The sequence below is a fragment of the Uranotaenia lowii genome, chromosome 1 (genome assembly GCF_029784155.1).
Source record: "Uranotaenia lowii strain MFRU-FL chromosome 1, ASM2978415v1, whole genome shotgun sequence".
Lineage (NCBI taxonomy): Eukaryota > Metazoa > Arthropoda > Insecta > Diptera > Culicidae > Uranotaenia > Uranotaenia lowii.
The window spans coordinates 181422828-181442565 of record NC_073691.1 but is presented as its reverse complement, the minus strand read 5'-3'; the positions used below and the strand labels follow the sequence as shown (position 1 = coordinate 181442565).

Genomic DNA, 19738 nt, shown 5'->3' with positions numbered 1-19738 from the left:
ATTTGGACAAAAACTTGGAATTACCCATCTAAAATGAAGAGAAAACTTGAAAAAAAAATTTCATCAAAATTTATCAGGAGATTTTGAATAATATTTAAAGGTATCAAAAAGACCTTTCATTATTATTTTTATGAAACTTGCTCAGAAAAAATCGTTTTCAATGCATAAAAAAAATTACAACACAATTTGTTTTTTTTTTAGTTTGATTTGAGAATGAGCAAGGGAATATTCAAACCCTGGCAAAGACCGGGCTTTTTCAATAAAATCCGAGCAATTTCATCGAATCTTCCCCAAATCCCCATAAGAGATATGGTTTGTCAACGTGACATGCAAATTATGAAAACAATTTTTGATTTTCTGCAGAGCTGAATTATAGCTCTGAAAATTAAATGGAGACGAATGAAGAACTCGGAGTGGGAGTTCTGTGAGTCGCAAATCAAGAGCCTCAAGCCAAGAGCCACAATGTTTGTAAACCCGAGAGGAGATCCATGGTCCACGATCCAAATGTCGAGATGCAGAAGTCAATGGTGATATGATAAAAAGGATACAAGGGATTCAAGAAATTTGAACTTACATGCCATGTATGAAACCTTTGAAAAAATCAAAACAAATTTAATAATAATTCCGTATTTGTTTATGCCGAGTGTTGAACTGGTGCACCACTAGGTGCTGTCAAACTGTTTGTTTATTCGGACAGTGTTGCACTGGTTTTGATCTGGTGTTGCACTGCTATTGGGATTGGGCCTGCTAAAAAGAATAAAGCCTGCTCTTTACTCTTACACAGATTTCCATAAGAATGACAGCTAATCGGAGTGAAATTGGAGTGAAGGCTATTTCTCTCTCTGTTTAACACACGAGAAATCGTATACCGGGACTACGAGCGTGCACATCGCCCATCGGGCTGTGTTGCCCCGAAAATTTTGTCAGTGTTGCGAGAGAGCGTGTGAGTGAGTGAGGTAGCAATACACTGGCGACGATTTGTGTTTGTTTTTATCGGGTACGGTGGAACACTGAACAAGGGGAGAAAATAAATACGGTATTTATTCGATCGTAAACCACCCTCATTTTCATTTCCTCAACATCGGGCTTGTGATATAGCTCAGTTGGCAAGTCTGTTGTCTCCTTAGCCGATGTCTTCGAGTTCGAGCCCAAGAGTAAATATCGAACACCGGATAAGTTGCATCAATATAAATCAATGAATTATGAAATAACAGTGTTTGGTAAACTCATAAAATGTGCGTGTAATTTGGCCATTTTGGGATTGGTGGACCACAATTTTTCAAAATAAAAACGAATTACTAAACATGCAGAACTTGAGGAGATAACTTAATTAAAAAATTAACATTATTGCCAAATGATACGTTATAAATGTAGAAAAGCATATCATTTATCTTTTTTCATTGTATCTTTTATAATAAAAAAGTTATGAAGCAAAGAAAAAAAAAGTGACCAAAGATATCCCACTCCCCCCTACGATATAAATAGAAAATATTATAACGAAGCGTGGGGTATCGTGGGCTACTTTTTTTTCTTCACTCCATAAATTCTTCATTATAAAAGATAAAATTTAAAAAAATAAATGGTATAGATTTCTACTTTCCTAACGTATCATTAGACAACAGTATTTATTTTTTATTAATATTTTTTCCCGAGTTATAAAAAACTGTAGAGAGTTTTGGGCCACTAAGGAGTGTATTAAAAAAAAATGCAACACTTTGTTTCCGAATAACTTTTAAATACATAAATGGAAATTGATTAAATTTTCAGCGAAGCTACCTGGTAATGTTATGTTCAAATCTAAAATTTTTTGTGATGGTTTTTGAGTGGTTTTTGAGATAGCGTCCAATGAAGAAGTTTTACGACTTTCATTTTTGGGCAACACGTGCGCCATCTATATCTTATATCTACATACTATGAACCACCCATTTTTCAAACCAAGGCTATTTTTGATTATGTTTTCTTTGTTGTTTTCTTGATTATGTTTGTTGAAGCTTGACCTTAAAAATAAATCTTTTTTTTTAATTTGGTCGAAGTTATAATGAATTTAGCCGATTGTCCTTCTTTGGCACAAAAACAACATATTTAACTTATTATCACTCCACCGCAGTTTTTGCGTAAAAGCACGATTCCAGATCAAACTTTGTTTATTTATCCATTTACCGTGTCAATCGTTATGAAACACTGAGTGATTTGCAGTATCCACAGATTGTTAGCCTTCTCAAGTACAAGACATCATTTTTTTCAAATATTTCTCCCTGTCATACATTTACAGGCGGAACTTGTCAACAAAAAGTTTCTGGCTGGAAACCTGCCAGGTGACCGCTGAAGGGTTCGTTTTGCTGTCAATAACAAAAATTTTCAGAGATACTTAAGTAGTCAAAATATGTTTCGCACGATTTGATCACCGTATTTTACCGGTAGGTATTATACCGGTAGGCAACTTTTCTACCTTGTAGAATTGAAGTCAGGCCTGTTTATTAGTCAACTCGACGAACCAGACCAAAAAAAATCTTTTTTATCACTTTCTCTATTGATATTTTCGGATTGAGCTTGAAAAAACCTCTCACAACTGGTCTTGTTGTTTATGTTTTATTTTACTCAAAACCAAGAATTGTTACATCAACTTGTAATCGACGAAGAGAAAAAGAGATAGGACCCCATTACATAAGACGTGTCACGTCACGAGTCATTTTACTCGAGTGAGCCATTTAGGTATTATAGTAGTCAAGTCGAGTCGAAATTCAGTGACTGGAGTCGAGTCAAGTTACTCGACTCGTTTTATATAAAAGGGACCATAATCTTAAAAGGGAACTTAAAGTCCTTTGCTTTAATCTGATAAATACATGCTGGTTCATTAGTATCTGGATCGCAAAGCTAAACACATCGTCTTTTTATTCGACCTCTATAATCCGATTGCCGTCACTTTGCTTTTCACCATTTTATTAATTTATAGCACTTCAAAATCTCCTAGAACTGTTTTTATTCCGATTCTCCCGATTTTCACCGCGGAATTTTCATCATAGCGAGGGAATCGGAATGAAAACAGTTCTAGGAGGGTTTAAACAAAAAGTCCAGTTGGATTTTCATCTTTCAACTACTATTCCCCATCGATTATACCATGGTACAAAATCTAGCTTAGTCGCGTTTTTGATTTATTGATGAAATAAGATTTTCCACGTTCATTTTCACGAGAAGTGTAAATGGGCCGATAGTGATGATTTTTTTTATGAATAGACTGAGAGGATGGCCAATTTCAGTGTAAAATCATATAATTCAAACATATTGAGGACCAAATGTACCTCACGATTTTCGCCTTTCGTTACACTGAGCACAACTTCTCTGAAACTTTAAATTTCATTTTTAAACAATATTACATGAAGTCAAATACGACGCTTGAATTAACTTAAGAATTAGCACTCTGCACATTAGATCCATTTTATGTTGAAATATGGCTCATCGAATTTCTAAAACCTCTTGTGATATGATTATCTCAGTTTTTTATGTGATAAAAATATCACCAAAAAAAATTCAGTTAGTTTCCATTGGTTTTCATGTTTTTATAGATTAAAAAAGTTATCAACCCAGTTTCATAAACATAAGCTAATAATTTATCACAAAAACATTTTAACAGGAAAATCAATTTTATTTTAGTTTTTCTTATTTTTCCATTCATAACATATGACATCGAAAACCAAAAACTTTTTCATTTTAAATAAACTTTTAAATCAGCCAAAATTTAGCTGACATAGCGGAATTTCATTATTTCAACCGGGTCGGTCAAGATCTTCGTTCACAAACGCCATCTTTTTTTACCATTTTGTCTTTCGGCTCAATTTTCAGACACCAACAAAATGATAACATTTTTTTCAATAAGAATAGTGAACATGTAGACTATTCCAGAACAGTTTCAGCATGAAAGAAAAAAAAAATCCGAAAAAACATGCCTCAGGAAAACTGCTGTAGTTCATATATTACACGTCCAAAAAAATATTTGTCTTATGCATATGAAAGCTGAAGTTAATGTCTACATCATGAAGCCAAGAAATATTTTTTTTCAATTTTTTTTTAATGAAATGGTCGCAAAAAGTTCAAAAAAGTGGTCTGAAAAACCTACTTTTCATTCGATTGCTTGTATGTAAATACTGTTTGAACGATGGTAGAGTTTTTGAAAAATCATTATTTCGTCTGTCGGCTTCGCTCTCTAACCAAATCACCACCCACCGTACCTACTCGGAGAGCAAACAAACACGTTTTGCTGGACGTGCTGCTTGTGGTTCTAGAAATTCAGAAATGATTTTACGTTTATAATTTTCATATTTTTGTGAAATCTCACAGCGTGAATTGTTGCACCTCACTAGAATGTAGATTAAATTTGCTTTCCAATGAATATAGTTTTGATTGGTCCAAACAAAGTAAAAGCACTGAAAATCCGGGTACAACCTGACGGTGGACCACAAAAACAGATGAAATTTCAATTTGTAAAAAAATCGCGCAAAGTAGTGAACTTTGAAAAACTCCAGTAAATTCAATTTTTGTTGCATGGAAAATCTAAAGACAGCTATATGTTAGAATTTTAATAGATTTTGTAGTCATATTTTTTCAAAAACTCTACCATTGTTCAAACAGTATTTACAAGCAAACGAATGAAAAGTAGGTTTTTCAGACCACTATTTTGAACTTTTTGCGACCATTTCATTAAAAAAAATTTAAAAAAATATCTCTTGGCTTCATGATGTAGAAATTAACTTCAGCTTTCATATGCATAAGACAAATATTTTTTTGGACGTGTAATATATGAACTACAGCAGTTTTCCTGAGGCATGTTTTTTCGGATTTTTTTTCTTTCATGCTGAATAACGAGAAAACTAGAAGCTTTAGCTATATATGATGTTCTATACATATTTTACTGACATTACACGGTTTCTATTGATATAAGTTTTATATGAAATTCATAATAATTCAAACGACTTAGATAGATTTTACTTTTGGAGTGTCAAATTGACGCTCTAAGTCGGAGAAGGGAGTTTTTTTGTCCAGGCTTCCAGGGTTCGTCCATAAAAAAAAGTAAAGATACAATATTAAAGAACTTTTGAATTCATTTAGGGTCCCCGAAGAAATTTTTGTATTTTCACGCTTCTGGAAAAAGTTACAAGCCTTCAAACTTGCAATAGGGTCAAAATGACACTCTAATGCGGATGAGGGTTAAACACCAAGGTGAAAAATTTGAACTCCATTACTTAGTTTTTAATTTTGATACTTATAGACATGTGATATTGAAATTATGGTTTGAGTTTTATACAATAAACAAACTTTCACGTTGCCACCCTTTATTTTAAGTCATGATTATCGATATTCCAATTGCTTGTGTTTGGCGCAATTTTTACCAATTTAGAATGTACTTCATAATTTTAAATTATTTTGATTCATATCTTTAACAACCACAACTGCGTTAGTGAGCACGTGCTTCGATTCCACGTTCGTACCTTATAAGTTAAACGTGACGAGGTCTTACGTAAGACAAAACTATCTGCACTGTGTTCTCAATTACGTCGTCCACTGCGTCATTAATTGTATAGTAGGCTGGTAATGGTTAGCTTTCAACTTATGTATTTACTCAGGACAGGATCTTAGAAAAATATTGCAGCAAAAATATTCGCTCAGCCCACGTGACGCCATTGCTTGAAAGTGACGTCTCGCTGCGATACAAAGGAAAGGATGTACGGACAAATCGGCCTGTCACAACCAGATTGTTTCATCACCGATTTGCGATTTGCTGGAGGGGTGGACTAGCTCGAAAAAAAGCTCAGGAAGACAATACGAAATTTTCATTTATGCTATTTAAAGGACAATTCATTGAATTTTTGCTCATTCGGTACAATAACGGCCTCTCAATCGGTTGGTGACTTTGAACTTTGCCGCTGTAAGGATCTAGTGAACCGTTTCCTGTCGGAGATGGGAATAGGTGGAAAAGCTATCTGGATAGGTGGGATATTCCAGTTGGTGCTGTTGCTAGGCCTTTGTATGGCTATTGGTCACCGAGCGCTAGCTGCTCCTGAAGGAATAAATGTGTACAAAGGTTTTTAGTTTACGGTCTGCGATAGTTGAACAATTTTTCAAAAGTGATTATATTGTTTATTTGGAAACAGATATACTGCGAGGAAAAAGCGATGAGGATTACTACGATGGAACTATCAGCGAGGAAGGCGAACCTAAACTGTGTATGTTGGATTACCTTAATGAACGATACTAAGTGTCTTGCTTTTTCTCAAGTCTCTAGCAGGTTTTTTTCTTTTTGTGCTACTATTTTGCGATTATGGAATACCCATATCTTCATATCTTCGGTCTTATCCTTGAAGCTTCACTTCAATTTTATTTCAACGATTGAGACATTTTTCCTATCAGGACCTAGTTTTTAAGATTCTCAAAATAGAAGCTTTTATGATGGTGATCTGCCGCCGATCGTCCGACGCAAAGAGCCTAAATCAAGATCTCCACTGTTGACGATTTTGAATCGGCGGCTTCATTTGATACCAAGTAGAAATTCTTGTCAACATTTCTAATTTCGCCGCCACAGGCTTCTGGGCTCACGTATTTTTTAATGTCCACCGAGCGAATATTTACAAATTTAATATACATTTCTTAGCAGCGTAACGTTTGGAAAAATAAACTTTTATTCGGATAGTGATCTACATATATAGGGTATTTTGGTACGAGTAGTGTTTCCATGAATATTTGATACCCCTCCTTCTTTCCAGTGGGGAGATAGGAAGGAGGGAGAGGGGCTAGCGTACATTTTTTTACATAACTCGAGAGCTAATGAAGCTAATGGAACCAAATTTGGCATGGGAGGGTATTGAAACACGAGAAATGATTCTATGATTGTTTCAGGTCCCTCCCTTCCTCCAGTGGGGATATAGGAAGGGAGGATGGGGGCTTCCATACGTTTTTATTGCATAACTTGAGAACTATTTGAGCAAACGGAACCAAATTAGGCTTAAAAAGGTATTTGGGTACGAGAAATTGTTTTTAAATGTGTGGTGCCCCTCCCTCCTTCCAGTGGAGAGATAGAAAACAAGAAGGGGATTCCTTTACAATTTTCAGCATAACTGGAGAACTTATCAATCAAATGGACCCAAATTTTGTATGGGAAGGTAGTTATTTGAATGAATTGTTACTATGATATTTTGAGAACAATCTGTTCTTCCAGTGAAAAAATTTGAGGAGAAGAGGATGCTCCCATATAATTTTTTACACTACTCGGGAATTGATCCAGCAAATGGAACCAAATTTGACTTGGGAGGGTATTTGAGCACGACGACTATTTGGTTCTACTGCCTCCTTTCACTGGGGTGATAGGAAGGAAAAAGGTGGGCTTCTTTACATTTTTTCGCATAACTCAAAAACTAATCGAACAAATGGAATTTGGCATGGGAGGACATTTGGATATGAGTAATGGATGAATGGTTATTTGAGACTCCTTCAATGGGGGATAAAGTAAGAGAAGAAGGAATTTCCCATATAATTTGGCATCAACGAAGAACTAAGACCAAGCCCACCGGGCGTTGCTATTTCGGTCGGTATTTTAGATGGTTTGATTGGTTGCGTTTTTATCTATTTACTGATTTTCACACCCATTGTTGCCATCCAGGTTGGTATTTGTGTTTGTTTATTTTCTGAAGGCGACGATCGGCTGCGTTGCTACCGGGTTGCTACATAAACGCATCTTGTAACAACCTACTGCTCGAATGCTATTTCTCTGTTGCTGAATGTACTCGATTCGAGGTTTAGCAACCATTGGTGGGCTTGGTCTAAATTAACAAATGGAACCAAATATGACATGGGAAATCATTTGGGTATGAGAAATCGTTCCATGATTATTTAAAACACCACCCTTCTTCCAGGGAGTACATAAGAAATGGGGTGGAGCCCCAATACTATTTTGTTGTTATAGGAGGGTTAATTAAGAAAATAGAATCAAATTTGACATTGTATTTGAGACGAGATACGTTTCTTTGAATGTTACAAACCCTTCTATCATGCATCGTGGAAATGTAATGGATGGGGTTTCATTTAAATGTTGTTGTAATGCTTAAGAACTTATCAACCTATGGAACCAAATTTAATATAAGAGGGTTTTTGATTAGAAAAAAAATGAGATCCCTACCCCCTTTCAGCAGTTGACAGATATGAATGCCATGTGAATTGTAAAGTGTTTTAAATAAAAATAATAGTAAAGCAGCTAGTATAAAATGAACCAAGACAAAATTCTGTAAATTTCCTGTATGAGGCAATAGTATGAGCTTACTAAAATAATTCTACGGCAGTTATTCAGAAAATTCAAAATGGCGGACAAAAACACTCGTGTAGACAGGTTATTGAGATTTTTCTTCGTTTTCTTTATCAGGTAATTCCTCTTCAAGTTAGGCCTCCTGGGAGTTTCTCTAACCAAGTGCCCCAAGAGTTGTCAAATATCTTCTGCTGACTCATGGGTTACTATGACTCATGCCGAATACGGGCAGTTTTATATGCGAAATAATAATATGTAGCAATCGTCCGACGTACCCGAAAAAGTAGCACGCATCGATAGAATTGGCTCAGCAATAAAAAAAAACAGCACATGTGAGCGCTGCTTGGGTAATCTTTATTTTAGCCCGCCCGGACGCAATCTCATGTGTTCGACCCGTCCGTGTTTCGATGTGGATATTAGAATCGCTTCTTATCAACATCATCAAGAAGTCTAAAGCTGTTCGCAAAACAAAAGCCCTTGCTCAAACTTTCCAGCTCTTATTTGATTTCTTCTACCCAAAGCGTTCTATCTTTGATCTTTCCACCTACCAATGTTTTCTGATAATTCTACTTTGAATTTCATAACTCGCCAGTTTTCTTCCGGACACCTGTCAGTTCCTATGCGGGGCTCAATCTGGCAGACACCTTCGAAACTTATGGAAAACGCACCTTTAACAAATACAAAAGTAAGCAATATAATTAGATCACAAGATTAATCAATCAAATATCAGCTTAAGTGATAACGTTATGTCTTTTTCAAGAACAATCAACTTGTTTAATTCATAGTTTTACACCTTGGTTTCAGATATGATGCTGAACAAAGATGTTCCAGAAATATTGATCGAAGATCCTGAAGAAATCAAGGAATCTGCCAAATTCTACATCCCCCGAATAATGCCAAAAAGAACGCCAGGTGCCATTTTAAGCTGGGCCATCCCAGCAGCAAATCGAGTGTTAGTTTTTTCCTTGCTACTTGCCTTACGATGATAGCTGAATCGAGTTATTTTCCTTTTTTTTTTCAGGAGAGTCATAAGCACCAACTACCGACCTCCTGGGATAAATCGACCAGCAGCTTAATTCGACCGATGGAGCAAACATCAACGCTACCCAGCATGGAAATGGATGTCACTAAACGAATGTTGTCTAAATCTGCTCTGCAACACTATTGTGCCCTCCAAGCCAACACCATACTAACAGCAACAAGGAAAACGGTCATCTCAGAGGCAATGAAAAACTAAAGCTCATCAATATGGATAATGCTAGTTTTGTTCTGTTGTTAATAAAAACTTGTTCGAATTAGGAAGTTCCATCACACATTTACATGTTTCGCATTCACTATTATTATAGTTGTAAAAAATTATAAATAATACTGATTTCTTTGGTTTACTCGGCTTTGTTCTTTTCTGACTTTCCGAAACGTTTCCTCAAATATTTCGTAATGGTGTTAAATGAGAAAATTACCGGGATCATTATCGGTAGGAAGAGAGGAATGTAGATGGCGTACTTCTGCTCGCTCGGGAAATACAATAATGCCAACATACTCGGATCAAAAAAGGCTCGTTCTGCCGAAATGTAAGCTAGCTTTGCTTCAGCAGCGGCTTCCGCCAAACGGTTTTCAAACAGATGCTTCTTGGCGAGAACAATCCGTTCGTAAGCATCCTTTATGGCGTCACCTACCTCATCATTGATGACAATATATTCGATACCTCCTAGCAATTGAATTAGTGATTGCAGAGTCAGCGTAGCCGAGTGGATACGGTAAATCGTATTCGAACGGATAAATGTGTCGATTTCCCACATTCTGGGTTCGATGGAATTTAACGGCGCCAAGGTAGAGTCGAGTAACGGAATCTAAAAGTAAAAAAAAATTACAGCGTCGATAATCTTATTCGAAGTAATGGCACTTACATTGTTCTCCAAATCGAAAATTTTTCTCAGCTGATGCAGTAAAACTGTCATCACATCCTGTGAACTCACGAAATTTTCCCGAGTTTCACGGTCCTCTAGACATTTCACTGCCGCGTCTTCGGTTGGGTTGGCAAATACAATTCCACCCCACTTGGCGGAAGTGAAAGCTTCGACGTTGTCCACGGATGCTCTGGTTCCATCCTTACGGTAGATTCTGAGCGGTGCCGTTTCGCAGGATGGCACATAAACCACCAGGTGGATTCCGGGATCGTTGGACATTTGATTGCCCAATTTCTTCTCAAACGATGTGATGATATGTGGAAGGGCGTCCTCTTGGATGGCGTAGTGACGGCCAGATTTGCTATCATCTTGAACCTGCTTATTAGGGTGGTTGTGTATTTCCACCTGATACACCCACTGCGTTTTGACTGTGAAGTTGGATATCATTGACAGTTCGTCTAGAAAAGGAACGATGTAATCTGGAAAGCAAGATTGACAATTGATGAACCTGAAGAAACCACGCCACGAAACTTTTGCTCAGAATGCCAAACATCGAACGTTGGAAATGCTTTGGATTATTTTTTAGTCCAAACGTCAACCTCTTGAAGTTTTTAAAAATAAAAAAAAAATCATTTCTAGCCTCGCAGGCATGGCAGGTTATATTTAGGTTAGAAAACCAAAGGACAAAGACAAAAACGTTTGCTTTTTCCCACGAGTTAAGCTGTGATGATAAGACATGACCGCCTCCACAGTGGATCTCGCAGGAAAAATGTATTTCACTGTCGGCGAATACCTTCGGAGTAGCCAAGTTCTCGACGGCAAGTAAGCCACTTAAGAGTCGGTGTACGATGATTTGTCGTCGTTAGTCATTCAAGTCGTAGCGATAAAGGCCCTTATTCTGCGCCGCGCATGAGGTGACGATTGTCACCTCACTTCGAGTCACCGTGAGATTTGTCACCTTATTCCCGGAGTCGTTGTGGGTAAAGTGACAGAGGTTCACTCTAGGTGAGTGACCGAATGAACACATCTGTCAAAATGGTGGAATTTTGCTGGTGTTGTTTGGATTTTGCTCTCGCTTCGGATTTTCCGAAGTAAGTTTTTAGAATTTCGGGTTAGAATTTCGGTTCGAAAATGGCCATCATCGGATGGTACGGTTACAGCAAGCTGCTTCAGGAAGAAAAACGGACGATTTGTGCGACGTAAGTGGAAATTTCGTTCATCAAAGCTAAGTTCGGATCTGGGTCATATTGCCGGGGAAAAAAATCAGATGCCGACGGCTGCTGCTCCAAAAACCCAGCGCACAAAAAGGCGGTGTTTGTTAAACATTTCCAAAGGTTTACCTATCAGGTATGTAAAATAATTTGTGTTTTGTACCTGAAACTGTTCGATCATCCAAGAGAAGTTAAGTTTTTTTTTCGATTTCAGTAATGGCGAATGCTGCCGGTTTATATATTTTCCTCAACTAAAGTTACCCCCGTGGCATGCCGGAAGTTGTTTCGCCTGCCAGATGGGAGATCATGGAATGCCGAGCATTTATCGAAACCAACGAAATAGCAGTAGCAGCATCAGATTCAAACGACAAATTTCGGTGACATAAACCTAAATCCGGTTTCTTTGCATAGCATATTATTAAAAAGTGAAAATAAAATTAAAAGTACTATAATATTTGAATTCCAAAGTTTTCGTCATTTCATCGTTTTAACGGTTCGAAAAACAAACTTCAATTAAATCTGAATTTTAGATTTCATTAGAAGATCATACTTTCCATTCAGTATTCCAATCCAAATTACATATTTGAGATAGCAATGAAAAAGTTTCAATATATTTAAAAATCATATTTGCTAATAAATTTGCTTAATTTTATTTCCAAAACTATCATTCATTAGTATAATTAACCATTTAGAGCCTAACATTGTGATTTACATAAATTCTCGATTAAATTTCTATCTCGTCACCACCTGATAAGGTACCGACAATTGTCACCTAAAATCGTCACCCGAATGCGACGATTCTCACCCACGGTGACTACGAGAATAGGGTAAGAACTCACAAAGTTCATCCGAAGTGACGTTCCTCACCTAAACCGACTGCTGGAATAGAGTGACTTGGGTGACTCTACTATCGTCACGTCACTCGAGGCGCAGAATAAGGGCCAAAGTATCTTGAACGGAAGTAATGCACCAAAAATCGAGGGTTGTTAGGCCAAGAAAAAGGAAGAAGATCAGACGACTACCGACACCCCACAGTGAAGTAAAGTAATCAGACCTCAAGTGGTTGAAGGATCATACAAGTGCGTACTATGCATATACCATAAGTCGAATTATAACTTATAGTTACGGACAAAGGGGAGCGAACTTGTGGACACGATCGCTTGCCGTGTCTAAGGATGCAATTCGCATAAAAATTACCACCTGGGCATCCAGTGGGAACCATTGCCTGGGGAATATCATCCGCGCTTGGTGACCTGGCAACTGGATGCCAAAACGTGGAACAAGATTATGGAAACTTAAGTGGAGATGGATTGAGCACACACTGTGAAGAAAACGAGATTTGCGAGAGGTGTTTGACTGGAACCCAGTTGTGCATCGAAGAAGGGGCAGGTCCAGCCCGTTGCGGCGTAGTTTAGCGGCTGAAATACGCGAGAACCTTGTCTAGCAGCAAGTGAAGATCGTTCTAGAAATCTTTTATCTCGGCACTATGCGTCGGACTATTGGGGCCGAAACCTCAAGAAAAGGTGGGAATAACAAACAAAAAGGCATCCAGAAACAACATCTTGGAATGATCTAATATCTTGTTCTATGAAATGAATTTGCGGCTTTATCGGTGAGGGTTAAAGAGTTGAAATGAAAGACGGATAGAAGATCAGAAGAAAATTCTAAGGTGGTGAAAAGAGCGAAGAGCATTTGAAATAGAAGCTTGACCACATACTAAATTCTTTGTCCCACACCAATTAACTGTATTGAAGAAGTAGTACCCAATAGAGAAGGCACTACATTTTTCGATACAGTTAATTATGGATGGTTCGACCGCCATGTGAGTGTGCACATGTGCCGAACGGACAAAAAATTTAGCATGTGGTTGCTCTGTTAAGTCTTCTATTGTGCGATATCGTTCCATCGATGGCTAGGTAGATTTCTTATTTTCGTTTTGTGCGGATGTTCCAACTGGATTGAGTTGTCGCATACGGTCAACGGTCAGAAATCTTGGCCTAACTATTTTCGATTATCGGAACGATGTTTTGTAATTGATTTTTATAGCCGAATTATTTTTATTATTTTAAGAGGAGAAATCACCGTGAATTTGTTTTATGAAATGAATTTGCGGCTTTATCGGTGAGGGTTAAAGAGTTGAAATGAAAGACGGATAGAAGATCAGAAGAAAATTCTAAGGTGGTGAAAAGAGCGAAGAGCATTTGAAATAGAAGCTTGACCACATACTAAATTCTTTGTCCCACACCAATTAACTGTATTGAAGAAGTAGTACCCAATAGAGAAGGCACTACATTTTTCGATACAGTTAATTATGGATGGTTCGACCGCCATGTGAGTGTGCACATGTGCCGAACGGACAAAAAATTTAGCATGTGGTTGCTCTGTTAAGTCTTCTATTGTGCGATATCGTTCCATCGATGGCTAGGTAGATTTCTTATTTTCGTTTTGTGCGGATGTTCCAACTGGATTGAGTTGTCGCATACGGTCAACGGTCAGAAATCTTGGCCTAACTATTTTCGATTATCGGAACGATGTTTTGTAATTGATTTTTATAGCCGAATTATTTTTATTATTTTAAGAGGAGAAATCACCGTGAATTTGTTTTATGAAATGAATTTGCGGCTTTATCGGTGAGGGTTAAAGAGTTGAAATGAAAGACGGATAGAAGATCAGAAGAAAATTCTAAGGTGGTGAAAAGAGCGAAGAGCATTTGAAATAGAAGCTTGACCACATACTAAATTCTTTGTCCCACACCAATTAACTGTATTGAAGAAGTAGTACCCAATAGAGAAGGCACTACATTTTTCGATACAGTTAATTATGGATGGTTCGACCGCCATGTGAGTGTGCACATGTGCCGAACGGACAAAAAATTTAGCATGTGGTTGCTCTGTTAAGTCTTCTATTGTGCGATATCGTTCCATCGATGGCTAGGTAGATTTCTTATTTTCGTTTTGTGCGGATGTTCCAACTGGATTGAGTTGTCGCATACGGTCAACGGTCAGAAATCTTGGCCTAACTATTTTCGATTATCGGAACGATGTTTTGTAATTGATTTTTATAGCCGAATTATTTTTATTATTTTAAGAGGAGAAATCACCGTGAATTTGTTTTATGAAATGAATTTGCGGCTTTATCGGTGAGGGTTAAAGAGTTGAAATGAAAGACGGATAGAAGATCAGAAGAAAATTCTAAGGTGGTGAAAAGAGCGAAGAGCATTTGAAATAGAAGCTTGACCACATACTAAATTCTTTGTCCCACACCAATTAACTGTATTGAAGAAGTAGTACCCAATAGAGAAGGCACTACATTTTTCGATACAGTTAATTATGGATGGTTCGACCGCCATGTGAGTGTGCACATGTGCCGAACGGACAAAAAATTTAGCATGTGGTTGCTCTGTTAAGTCTTCTATTGTGCGATATCGTTCCATCGATGGCTAGGTAGATTTCTTATTTTCGTTTTGTGCGGATGTTCCAACTGGATTGAGTTGTCGCATACGGTCAACGGTCAGAAATCTTGGCCTAACTATTTTCGATTATCGGAACGATGTTTTGTAATTGATTTTTATAGCCGAATTATTTTTATTATTTTAAGAGGAGAAATCACCGTGAATTTGTTTTATGAAATGAATTTGCGGCTTTATCGGTGAGGGTTAAAGAGTTGAAATGAAAGACGGATAGAAGATCAGAAGAAAATTCTAAGGTGGTGAAAAGAGCGAAGAGCATTTGAAATAGAAGCTTGACCACATACTAAATTCTTTGTCCCACACCAATTAACTGTATTGAAGAAGTAGTACCCAATAGAGAAGGCACTACATTTTTCGATACAGTTAATTATGGATGGTTCGACCGCCATGTGAGTGTGCACATGTGCCGAACGGACAAAAAATTTAGCATGTGGTTGCTCTGTTAAGTCTTCTATTGTGCGATATCGTTCCATCGATGGCTAGGTAGATTTCTTATTTTCGTTTTGTGCGGATGTTCCAACTGGATTGAGTTGTCGCATACGGTCAACGGTCAGAAATCTTGGCCTAACTATTTTCGATTATCGGAACGATGTTTTGTAATTGATTTTTATAGCCGAATTATTTTTATTATTTTAAGAGGAGAAATCACCGTGAATTTGTTTTATGAAATGAATTTGCGGCTTTATCGGTGAGGGTTAAAGAGTTGAAATGAAAGACGGATAGAAGATCAGAAGAAAATTCTAAGGTGGTGAAAAGAGCGAAGAGCATTTGAAATAGAAGCTTGACCACATACTAAATTCTTTGTCCCACACCAATTAACTGTATTGAAGAAGTAGTACCCAATAGAGAAGGCACTACATTTTTCGATACAGTTAATTATGGATGGTTCGACCGCCATGTGAGTGTGCACATGTGCCGAACGGACAAAAAATTTAGCATGTGGTTGCTCTGTTAAGTCTTCTATTGTGCGATATCGTTCCATCGATGGCTAGGTAGATTTCTTATTTTCGTTTTGTGCGGATGTTCCAACTGGATTGAGTTGTCGCATACGGTCAACGGTCAGAAATCTTGGCCTAACTATTTTCGATTATCGGAACGATGTTTTGTAATTGATTTTTATAGCCGAATTATTTTTATTATTTTAAGAGGAGAAATCACCGTGAATTTGTTTTATGAAATGAATTTGCGGCTTTATCGGTGAGGGTTAAAGAGTTGAAATGAAAGACGGATAGAAGATCAGAAGAAAATTCTAAGGTGGTGAAAAGAGCGAAGAGCATTTGAAATAGAAGCTTGACCACATACTAAATTCTTTGTCCCACACCAATTAACTGTATTGAAGAAGTAGTACCCAATAGAGAAGGCACTACATTTTTCGATACAGTTAATTATGGATGGTTCGACCGCCATGTGAGTGTGCACATATGCCGAACAAAGAATTTAGTATGTGGTCAAGCTTCTATTTCAAATGCTCTTCGCTCTTTTCACCACCTTAGAATTTTCTTCTGATCTTCTATCCGTCTTTCATTTCAACTCTTTAACCCTCACCGATAAAGCCGCAAATTCATTTCATAAAACAAATTCACGGTGATTTCTCCTCTTAAAATAATAAAAATAATTCGGCTATAAAAATCAATTACAAAACATCGTTCCGATAATCGAAAATAGTTAGGCCAAGATTTCTGACCGTTGACCGTATGCGACAACTCAATCCAGTTGGAACATCCGCACAAAACGAAAATAAGAAATCTACCTAGCCATCGATGGAACGATATCGCACAATAGAAGACTTAACAGAGCAACCACATGCTAAATTTTTTGTCCGTTCGGCACATGTGCACACTCACATGGCGGTCGAACCATCCATAATTAACTGTATCGAAAAATGTAGTGCCTTCTCTATTGGGTACTACTTCTTCAATACAGTTAATTGGTGTGGGACAAAGAATTTAGTATGTGGTCAAGCTTCTATTTCAAATGCTCTTCGCTCTTTTCACCACCTTAGAATTTTCTTCTGATCTTCTATCCGTCTTTCATTTCAATTCTTTAACCCTCACCGATAAAGCCGCAAATTCATTTCATAAAACAAATTCACGGTGATTTCTCCTCTTAAAATAATAAAAATAATTCGGCTATAAAAATCAATTACAAAACATCGTTCCGATAATCGAAAATAGTTAGGCCAAGATTTCTGACCGTTGACCGTATGCGACAACTCAATCCAGTTGGAACATCCGCACAAAACGAAAATAAGAAATCTACCTAGCCATCGATGGAACGATATCGCACAATAGAAGACTTAACAGAGCAACCACATGCTAAATTTTTTGTCCGTTCGGCACATGTGCACACTCACATGGCGGTCGAACCATCCATAATTAACTGTATCGAAAAATGTAGTGCCTTCTCTATTGGGTACTACTTCTTCAATACAGTTAATTGGTGTGGGACAAAGAATTTAGTATGTGGTCAAGCTTCTATTTCAAATGCTCTTCGCTCTTTTCACCACCTTAGAATTTTCTTCTGATCTTCTATCCGTCTTTCATTTCAATTCTTTAACCCTCACCGATAAAGCCGCAAATTCATTTCATAAAACAAATTCACGGTGATTTCTCCTCTTAAAATAATAAAAATAATTCGGCTATAAAAATCAATTACAAAACATCGTTCCGATAATCGAAAATAGTTAGGCCAAGATTTCTGACCGTTGACCGTATGCGACAACTCAATCCAGTTGGAACATCCGCACAAAACGAAAATAAGAAATCTACCTAGCCATCGATGGAACGATATCGCACAATAGAAGACTTAACAGAGCAACCACATGCTAAATTTTTTGTCCGTTCGGCACATGTGCACACTCACATGGCGGTCGAACCATCCATAATTAACTGTATCGAAAAATGTAGTGCCTTCTCTATTGGGTACTACTTCTTCAATACAGTTAATTGGTGTGGGACAAAGAATTTAGTATGTGGTCAAGCTTCTATTTCAAATGCTCTTCGCTCTTTTCACCACCTTAGAATTTTCTTCTGATCTTCTATCCGTCTTTCATTTCAACTCTTTAACCCTCACCGATAAAGCCGCAAATTCATTTCATAAAACAAATTCACGGTGATTTCTCCTCTTAAAATCTTGTTCTAATTATCGGCCGTTATAAGGTTGGTACTAGATATAGGATAAGAATGTGGTTATTGGTACGTTAGAAAGATAAGACTTTGAAAGTAGGTAATATTCACACCTAAAATCCTGAAATATGTAGGTACTTACTTTCGGCTGCGGCCCGGATATTCCAGTGAACTTTCTGACGATCGGGTCGGGGATTGATCACAGAAACCAACACCTCGTAATGTTGTTGCATTGGGGCTGTGTTCAAGCGCAGTTGCCGACCTCGACTGGTTTGCATATCTTTTGACCCTAGAATAGCTTTCAATTTGTACTCCTGAAGAACCCATGATGAAAGAACCTGATAAATTTTTAGCGACGCTGTTGGAAGAGGTTTTAAATTAAATCATTCCTCGCATAGTGATACCATGGAAAACTTACTTGCACTTTCGGAAATGAAAGCAGTTCGATCACCGGTTACCAAAATATCTTCTTCCAGTTTGCTCCACTCTATGAGAACAAAATCACCTAACCTCAAAGGATGATGTTTCAAGATGGCAGCTTCTAGAGCAGCAGGCGTTTTCGCCAGCTTGGCAATACTAGCATCCAATGCAAATTCTTCCAACTGAAGATTGAAAACAACTACAAGAAGGTAACTGTATTTAAAACCGCCATTTTTGACTAACAAAGATTTAATGAACATACAATTATTCTCAAACTTCTTGCGAAGTTCAAACAGCAACACATCCCGTCTTTCCCGGTCCTTGACGAAGAGTCCCATCCGAATGGTAGCTTTGATGGGATCGTCATCGAGAGATTCAATCTCGGCATAAGGTAACGACACTCGGTACACTTCGGTGGTTTTCCACCACATGGGCACACCGATCACGATGATTACCACGATAAACGCCAACGTTGCGTAGATATGAATTCTTTCTGTTAATGAAGAAATGGTAGGTACATAAATTTAGATATTGCAGTATGAATTGTAAAAGTTCAAAAAGACAGATTTTTGTAGAATTACTTATCTAAGGTCATACATATTTGAAAAGCTCATTTTTTTAAATAAAAGTGTGATAGTTGGTCTATCTTACTCAGAATTTGTGTATCAGAATAAAAGTTATGGAAGTTAAAAGTTTTCTATAGAATCATGAACGGTAGTGTATATTAGAGTGGCAATGGATGTATGGGAAAAAATCATGATCGAATTCCACAAACCGATCATATACATTTTGTAGATTGACCCAAAAAACTGACGTGTGCAAAATTTCACCTCAATCGGACTTGATTTAGAGGTGCCTCAAGGCGCTACCCTCAAAAATCCAAAGGAAATTGGAAATTTTTATTTTGATGCCTGAATGACTGAAAAATGCATAAAACGTCGAAATCTGGTGTTATTTCGAAATATTAAATTTTGTCAAAAATTGATATCAAAATTTTAAAAAATCACGATTGGTCCCCCCAAATGAAATCGGAAAATTAGCTATTTTAAGTTTGTTGCCAAATGGCTTAAAAATGCATGAAACGTCAAGATCTGGTGTTATCGAAAAATAAAATTTGACAAAAATCGACTTTTGAGAAAAATACGGTGAATAAAATATGAATAGAATGAACAGAATGTATAAAATGAATAAATTGAGTAGAATGAATGTCGGTTGTGAAACACATTCGGAATTGAAAAAAAAACCAGTAACAATAACAGCTTTAACTTTCCAAAGTACAATTTATTCAAGTTTACTCTTTGTAACTACACGCTAAAATG

General features: G+C 37.2%; 2 protein-coding genes across 2 annotated transcripts; one reads left to right on the top strand and one right to left on the bottom strand.

Annotated features, from left to right (window-relative positions):
* The first annotated feature begins 5850 nt into the window (after positions 1-5850).
* On the top strand, positions 5851-9672 carry LOC129739157 (uncharacterized). Its single transcript, XM_055730567.1, has 5 exons — positions 5851-6076; positions 6147-6218; positions 8880-8972; positions 9092-9239; positions 9309-9672. Exons 1-5 carry the CDS (start codon positions 5953-5955, stop codon positions 9361-9363), a joined length of 492 nt encoding a protein of 163 aa, XP_055586542.1. The 5' UTR covers positions 5851-5952; the 3' UTR covers positions 9364-9672.
* On the bottom strand, positions 9537-18943 carry LOC129739148 (GPI transamidase component PIG-S; the record flags this gene model as incomplete). Its single annotated transcript, XM_055730556.1, has 5 exons — positions 9537-10137; positions 10195-10673; positions 18142-18357; positions 18418-18618; positions 18682-18943. Coding segments are annotated over 5 exons (1626 nt in total), but the record flags the coding sequence as incomplete, so codon positions are not given.
* Positions 18944-19738: the final 795 nt, after the last annotated feature.